The 8,697-nt window shown below is 36.3% G+C and overlaps 1 protein-coding gene across 1 annotated transcript; it reads right to left on the reverse strand.

Moving 5' to 3' along the window:
• Window positions 1-338: 338 nt before the first annotated feature.
• LOC148909285 (uncharacterized) lies at window positions 339-4,222 on the reverse strand. The gene is made up of 7 exons (XM_089034587.1): window positions 4,011-4,222; window positions 2,687-2,745; window positions 2,516-2,607; window positions 2,000-2,118; window positions 1,245-1,779; window positions 678-836; window positions 339-577 (listed from the first exon to the last, which is right to left on the reverse strand). Exons 1-7 carry the CDS (start codon window positions 4,059-4,061, stop codon window positions 459-461), a joined length of 1,134 nt encoding a protein of 377 aa, XP_088890713.1. The 5' UTR covers window positions 4,062-4,222; the 3' UTR covers window positions 339-458.
• Window positions 4,223-8,697: the final 4,475 nt, after the last annotated feature.

The raw sequence follows: 8,697 nt of genomic DNA on the forward strand, positions 1-8,697 counted from the left end.
CAATGATTTCCCATGCCATTCCCAGTATACGAGAATCACGTATTTTATATTTTCCGATTCCCCGGGTTTATAATTCGTATTCTCAATGATTTCCCATGCCATTTGAAGCATTCGAGAATCACGTATCTTGTATTTTCCGATTCCCCGGATTTATATCTCGTATTCTCAATGATTTCCCATCACATTTCAAGTATTCGAGAATCACGTATCTTATATTTTCCGATTCCCCGGGTTTATATCTCCGTATTCTCAATGATTTCCCATGCCATTCCAAGTATTCGAGAATCACGTATCCTATATTTTCCGATTCCCGAGCATTTTTTACATTTTGGTTTCATCAAAAACATTTTTAATGCAATCATATAATTTTTGTGAAAGATAACTTTAACATGTTTTACTAATGAAATTTAAGTATTGATGAAAATTATAAAATATATAATTGAAAGTTGCTTTCGTTTTCACTTTTTCTTTGGTTTTTTGCTGTTTTGCCGTCTTCCAGTGATTGGGGTGCTTGTTTTGAAGGCGCCGGGCATCTGCTCTGGTGTCTTGGGGTCAGGAAGGGCTAACTCTTGTTGAACTGTTCAAAAAATAAAAAACAGGAAATTTACAGTTCCAAAAAGAAAATAAATTAGTTTGCACGTCAGGGACAAATGTTCTATACAATAAACCTGACTAACCTTGAGAAAATGATAGTTTCTTTTTCTTGATATGTCGGTCTTCGCGTACCTCTGCGTCTGATGATTCATATTTTGAAAACTCTCCTTCTCTGGCAAACTCTTCCTCGCTCTCTTCTTCCGAGGAGTATGTCTCATACTCTTCATCCTCTTCATCCGAATCTTATGAAGAAAATATAATTCATTATTATTTAGCGTTTGAAGGATCCGTGAATTTTTTTTTCTGATCATGCTTTCAGATGGCGCTCAAGACCTTTAAGATCACTCTTCGCGCTAGTCAAATTACGCCACGCGATGATTTGTTAATGTATAATGAGCAAAAATTCTCTAAATATACAATGATTGATGGCATTGAGGATTTAGAGTGATGTTTTAGTTATTACGAGATAATTTGTTCTAAATGTCTTTGTTTGGGGGGGAGGGGGGACATTATGACATTGACTTTCAGCTTCCTACAACTTCCTTCCAGCTGACAAAATGCGAAGCCATTGAATATTAGATAATCATAAACAATCATGCATAATAATTATGCCAATAAACAGTCAATTAACTTGTATATAATTACTATACCATGTGCCCCTTTTCCTTTCAAGAATGGGCTCTTCGGAGAAGAACTTCTGCAGCTGCTGTCCTCATCCTCCATATCTTGAGTTCTTGTTTCCTGCGGGTGTTTTGGTCGGTTGCGCTTTCTTGTTAAAGGCTGTGGGTTTTTTCTTGAGAGGGATGGTCTTCCCCCATTTTCCAGATCTCTTAAGGTTGATGCTGTGGTGCTGTTGTGATGTTGTGGTGCTGTTGGTTGACGTATTGAAGTTTGTCGTTGTTGAGAAACAGCCCATGCTGGAGGTCTTGATGGTAATTTCCTCGTACAATTTGCACCCCTCATTCTCTTGTTTTTGAGGTGCTTTGATGTGCTGTCTTTCTCCTTAACTTTTTTCTGTAAAGCTTCGAGGAGGCTTGACAGCTCAGCACTTCTCCAGGATGGACTACGCACGACCCATATCCCTTCCTCATCTCCATCTTCCTCGTCGCTCATATAATTATGGTCTATTTCTGACAGCCTTTCTCTTTCCGCTTCGTTTGCCACTTTCATCCTTTGAACATATCGCTAAATGTAGAAGGACACAAGAAGAAATATTTGTTGTATTAAACATATAATTCTTTCAGTCCATAATATTAAAATGTTCTGTTTTAATAGGTATGATTTAAATGAGCAACAATAAACCCACACAACTGATAAGCGCTTTATAAATTGTAATTATTATTATTATATTATTATTCTACTACTTTGAGCAGTATTACAGCGGTCAAAACGGCTCACGACTCACCCTTCTTCTTCGGGAAGTAAGGATCTTGTCTTTCAGTTTTTTTTCTGTCGCCTCTTTCCTTTGTGGCAGATTGTCCAAGTACTGCTGTCTTTTCGTCTCGAAGTATCGAGTAACAGCCCCTTAAGAAAAGATGTGCTTTAATTAATGGTCATTTCAATAAGTATAAACTTTGTTTATAAATTAGAAGGTTTATCTGGTCAAATAGTTGGTTAAAGCCTCCATTTTGCCAATAAAGTTCATTGGTTTGGACATAAAGAATTTCCCATGAACCGTCAGAAAAGTAACAACAATTCATTGCGCGCCTCTTCTGATATCACCGGACCTGCTTTGGCAGAGGGAAAGATTGCTAAATTCTGCACGTTCTATAAAAGATTTTGTTAAGAACCATTTTTACAGATCGTTTTCAAATAGGGAGGAAGTAATCATTGTTTAATACGGAGGAAGTAATTTTGCGAGAAAAAGGGCAAGAACATTGTCTTGGCTCATATTACTTTTGTGTAAAAATCCAAAACTTACTCATAATAACTGGTTTTTCATAGCCATTTTCTTCTTTGGTTAGTTCTTGCACCAGAAATGCCCTCACAGCACTGTTGTGAGGACTGTCAATACTAGAAGTACAATGATAAAACAACGTCATAGTTAAGTACTGCATGTATCAAAAGTCACTGGATTACCATGTATACTCACCCTTCTTTTCCACGAAATTGCATTTCGTTTTGCTGGTTGTGGGCCAAATGTACATCATCCTGATAAAACATACAAGTTTTAACTAGGTGTGAGTCAAACTTCGAGTCATTTCTGTCCATAGACTATCATCGGTTGACTCTATGGACTGCGCCTTTCTGATTAATCATGTCACATTCAATTTTTCAGCGGTTTTTTTTCATGGAATGACCAGGGTACACATCACAGGGATCGAAATAACACAGGTATCCCAAGCTCTGCATTTTTACAGTAAGTATATATGGGATCGTATGGCTTGGAGATATTATTGGAGAAATACAATTTTCAAAATAAAAACATATAGTTTTAGTTGTTGTTTGTGGTTTCTTTGTCCACATTGAAGAAAATGGCCTGAAATTCCACACAGGGGACAAAGAAACCACAAACAACAAGTAAGACTGTTTTTATTTTGACAATTGTATTTCTCCAATAAAATCTCCAAGCCATACGATCCCATATATACTTACTGTAAAAATGCAGAGCTTGGGATACCTGTGGAAATAACGGCGGGTCAAGGACAAGGTCCCGCAATTTTGCTACTTGACCGGCCAAATAAGATTTTGAAAGGCGACAAGTTGACCGGCCAAATTTTGAAGCGGAAAAATGTTCGCATGTGATAACAATGTTTGACTTTTCAAAAATCGGTAGTTAATGGACAAAAATGTATTTGAAAGGTCATTATGTCCGGCTGTTATTTCGAGCCCTGCGGATGGTGAAAGGTAAATCTAAGATTCCCGATGGAGTATTTAGTGGAGTGATTCCAGGATTAATAAACAATTTCACAAACGGAATTTTAAGTCTTCAGTAAAAAATGGCTATTTCTTTATTTTCAAGCAAAATCGAGGATGGTCTGTTTCATGAATACAGTCGGAAGGTGACAGCTTGTCAAGAAGTTAATAGGCGGTTTTTTCAATGAATGATATTATGTCATTAAAATTGTCCTTAAACACAAAGGGGTTTTCACACACAAAAGAAAACCCAAATACGCTTGCAAAGGGTTATCAACAATAAGAACATTGTTATTCAATCCGCAAAGGAAACTTCAATCAAGTGCTCTTACAATTCCATTCAAAGTAATATAGTTATAAACATATATAATTGAAATAAATGCTTATGGATAACAACGAAAACCGACCCCATCACGGCTGAGTCTGCTTGTGTAATAGAATAACCAATATTTATTAAATTAGTGCAGCTTCTTAGAGTACTTACTCAGTCTTTTTACGGTGTTAGAAATTCCTTAAAATATTGGTTATCAAATGATTAATTAAGAGTAACAAGAATTTACCTTCAGGGCTTTGGGAATTGGTCCGCTAAAGCTTGGAAGTTTGTGCGGCATTGGCACATGCTCTTGATCATTGCGAAGGTCCGTCAACTCCTGCTTCAGGGCCGCTATCTCTGCTGTGCATTGTTCGACGTTGGCTGCCAGTTTTTCGATACATTGGTTCTGTTTCTTTAGCTCCTCTCCTAAACTCTTAACGCTCTCAAACAAACGAGAGATTATTTATGGGAGGGTGATTAACTAAAAAATGCACCTTTTTGGGGGGGAGGGGAGGGCACAATTAAAGTAATTTTGTTCAACAAATAAATGAAGAATTAATAAATGAATGGGCCCTCTCGAAAAGATTTTAAAAAGTGCAAAGTCAAACATGATAATTTTCAAAAAAGTCGAATCCTCATTTCACCAACTTTAATATGGTATATCACTTTAAAATACGATTTTTGGCAATACAAAGATATCGGTCACTTTCTGTGAGTGCATGGGTATTATGAAAACCCTTGGAAGCCTCCTTAATCAATGTTCAATTTCTGTTGCACAGGTTTATATATTGGCATCATTGTAATCATTATTTTGAATACAATTAATAATAATAATTGTTTTTACATAATAGGACTTCAAATCATGAGAAAATTTTACAGAGACAAGCAAGTCATGATGTCAGAATTCCCAGAAGAAATGCAACATGTCACCAAGATTGTTGAATCTGCCACAAACCCTCAAGGAACATTACTGGAAATGATACTTCCAAGTAAACAGTATTCAGAAATGCTTTCTTTACAAATAGGTAGACCATTAGAAGTAAACTTTGCGAAAACACCAGAACAGGTTCCTCTTTCACCCATTAAGAGGAAAGCATTGAGTCAAGGAGAAGTACTGAAACTTAAAGAAATGTATGCATTAATTTATGATATCTCTGTTGTTAAACATGTGTCTAGGTTTTATCAGTCCCTTACACAACTATTATATGCAGGTAATTTGTATAGTTCTAGTACCATGAATGATGACAATGCTACAGTCGTAACAGCTACATGGTTTAATGAAATGAAGCGCCCTGCCATACTCCGAGGATTTTTGCTGCATGATGTAATTTTGAAGGATCAAAATGGAAGGGAAAAGAAAGTTACACATGTTCTAGCTAAAGTAGATTGGTACAGGAGTTACTCTAGAACTAATATTTATTCTCATCCAGTAGAAACATGGTCAACTATTCCTGAGAATTACTCCAAATTTTCATACATTCCAGTTGGCAGATTCCAACAGAAATGTGCTGTTGTGAAAGGAACAGTTAAAGCAAATGGAAATAGAAAGGAACAAGTTAATATTGTTATGCCTTTGCCCCTAGAGACCAGAATATAGATTTTTTTTATAAGAAAGTGTTCTAGTTAGGGCCTCTTTACATGAGAGGGTGCACCTATGTAGTATGACTAACTCTTTTGTTTTGTGTACCCCAAAACGGAAAAGAAAACAAGAGTTAGCCCTACTACATAGGGACACCGTCTCTCATGTTAAAAAAAGCCCTTACAGTGTAATAAATCCATCAATAAGAGACAAAAGATTCAAAGTGTAGTAGCACCAAATATGCTAGTGTATTCCATGGGTATATGAAAACAACTCTTAAGATGTTACAAAGTAAAAATTAATAAAATAAATGGGATTTTAGTGGTATTTACACCGTGGCTATTCAATGTCCACTGAATGAAGGCCACAAGTTTACTAGTATGCACATGTTATTAGGTGCTACCCCTTTTAAAAGGGCACTTGGACGAAAATGCCCCAAAAATGAAAATGACTTGAAAAGTGATGAAACTTATCCATATGACCCTGATAGTCCCAAGCAATAAATTTTCCCCTCAGTCATTAGTAGTGGATAAAAATTACTTATTATATTAGCATCTAAATTTGGAGTAAATGACGTCATTTACTCAACCCTATTGTTCTCTGAGCTTTTAAACCCAAATTTCTTGGGGATAATGTGTCTAAAATAAAGACATTTTAGGGATGTTGTTCTTAAATGTCTTCTATATTCAGTTTATCCACAAATATTTGAATTATTCGGACTTTCAAAATTTGGGGAATTTTCGTCCAAGTGCCCCTTTAAGTAAAGGCAAAATCACAAAATCCTTGCTAAACTGATCCTGGGGTTGTACCTTTCCCTGAAAAGGTGTTTATTTAGTTTATTTAGAATAGCATTTACGGTATTTGTAGCAATACACCTACACTGTAGTCAAATTCTAAAGACTAATTACATGCTGACGAGGGTGAGGTTGACTAACAGGATCTGTGAAATAATGTATATTAGATAAATAGTTAGATACTAGACAGTCTGTTTATTTAAAGTATGACTTCATTTCAGCCACATAGCTAAATTGCATTATTTACAATGATCAGTTTAAAGGAAAACATTTTAGAATAATAATAATATATATATATTACATTATTATGTTCCTAAAGTATCACTATTACTAGAAAATGGTATTATAAGGAATAATAAACAATTTTGAGCTGAAAGTGGTCACATGATTCTAGGTTATCATCCAATGCAAGAAAAAATTCAATTATGTCTCCTGACAACCAACATCCGCCACATACATGACGTCACTCTTTCTTTTCCAGAATACCAGTAATCTCACAGTCTAAAGATCTGCCACATACATGACGTCACTCTTTCTGTTCCAGAATACCAGTAATCTCACAGCCTAAAGATCTGCCACATACATGACGTCACTCTTTCTGTTCCAGAATACCAGTAATCTCACAGCATTAATCACATTAACTTCAACTGATTTAAATATATTTCAATATGAATTTAAACATTTCGAATAATCATGCAGGATATCTATCAAATAAAGCATAGTTTGTTTCTTCTATGTTTTTCATTTTCTGTTTGCATCTACTATATTTCAACATCTGAAAATATAAAGGATCCTTCTTGAAATCCCCAGAAATAGCTGTTCTGCGACTGTTTGAATTGTTAAGCCTCTGTTTTTTATCACGAGAGTGAACTTCATTTGAATTGTCATTAGAATTTAAATCTTCTTGACTTGACACATGCACATTTGCGGCGCTGCTGTCCCCTTGTCCACCGGATTTCTTCGCTTTCTTTTTCTTTTTTAACCTTTTGACGTAGGCCATTCGGCTAGCTTTCTTGTGCTTTCCCATATTTTGAAACCTTTAGATATAAGAAACATGCGTTCATGGAAGAGATGAAGACACACAGTACTGGCACAGCATAAAGCTACGAGTAGTGGCAATGAATTCGTATTTGGCAAGAAGTATATCTCAATTAGAAAATAGTTATGAAAAATGATTGTCACCAAATCTTAAATACGGCCTTTCTAACTTTCTTTTCCAATAGAAAAGCTTAAAATAATCCACTGTGACCTCTGAAGCAACACGTGTAGAAAGTCGGATCGATCAACCAATACCCAAAATGCCGTGCGGACCGTTATAACACAGGAATCCTATTCATCGAAGGGTTTTTTATTTCATAAATTTATTATTCTAAACAACCATAGGATGGTCTTTTACGCTTTATTATAGACTGACATCTATCTATCGACTATTTTTTCGATTCACGCATTTCATCTCATTTCACTTGTGTTGGAGAAAACCTTTCCGAGAACAATCAACTTCAACTAGGCTGAGTAATTAATTAAAAAAAAAACAGACATCGATATATAATTTGATATATCAAATAATTCTTCGACAATTTGCAAAAAAAATACATCTACGTATATGGTGGATGTATAAAATTACATTTGATATTAAAGTATGAATAATGATTTCGTTAAACTCGATGGACGTACATTACGATGTTTGATACTCCATGAAACTTGGAAATTTTGAGAATACTGAGAATACGATGTTTGATACTCCATGACACTTGGAAACTTTGAGAATACTGAGAATACGATGTTTGATACTCCATGACACTTGGAAACTTTGAGAATACTGAGAATACGATGTTTGATACTCCATGACACCTCAAAACATTGAGTATGCGTTATTGGATATTCCATGACACTTCAAGATATTAAGTATACGGACTTTGACACCCCACGATACTTTAAGTATCCTGACACGTTGAGTACTGCTCCCGGATACGTTAAATATCAGCGCGTGTCAAGAACTCGTATTTTCCTTGACATCTCTCATTTCACGCAGTGTCATTACCAGCAGCAGTAAGGGGGACTCGCGATCACCATTCGGAATTGCCCGGGAATTACCCGTGTTTATACACTAGCGTCCCCCGCGGGAATTACCCGTGTTCTGTTATATGTTGCGCAAAGATTTCCTTACTGCTGCTATGTTTGCGAAGGTTAAAATATTTGTGTCGCAAACGGAGGATAAAATATTCCTTAGATATAGATGGACACCATCAAAAGCATTAGTAACAAGACTGTGCGCCGACTGCGAACTCAGGTGCTGGACCGCTTAGACGCCGACTTTGCCTTCACAACGTTTATGGAGGGAGATACAGATGAGACGATGAGCGAGGAAAGAGCAGAAAGGATAATTGACTTAATGCCCGAAGGTAATTACCGCCTGGAGTTGACGTTTATAAAGTATTTAGACGGCGAGTGGATAATAGAAAAGGGCAGAAATCCAATACGGGCGTCTGGCAAGAAGGACCTGTTCGTTTTAAACAAGGACACACGTCATGGGGCGCTGGTGGGCATCGACATGTTGTTCT

Source organism: Actinia tenebrosa, unplaced genomic scaffold, assembly GCF_029948245.1.
Source record: "Actinia tenebrosa isolate PJP-AT-01 unplaced genomic scaffold, QUT_ActTen_1.0 PGA_scaffold2__45_contigs__length_23673736, whole genome shotgun sequence".
In the NCBI taxonomy this organism is placed as follows: Eukaryota; Metazoa; Cnidaria; class Anthozoa; order Actiniaria; family Actiniidae; genus Actinia; species Actinia tenebrosa.

What these genes read in the sequence shown, in the direction of transcription:
- LOC148909285 (XM_089034587.1), bottom strand. Translation starts at nt 4,061, where the DNA reads ATGCCGCACAAACTTCCAAGCTTTAGCGGACCAATTCCCAAAGCCCTG. An exon ending in CAATTTCGTGGAAAAGAAGG is followed by an intron (nt 2,608 to 2,686) that starts GTGAGTATACAT and finishes TTGTACTTCTAG; the next exon opens with TATTGACAGTCCTCACAACA. An exon ending in TGAAAAACCAGTTATTATGA is followed by an intron (nt 2,119 to 2,515) that starts GTAAGTTTTGGA and finishes TCTTTTCTTAAG; the next exon opens with GGGCTGTTACTCGATACTTC.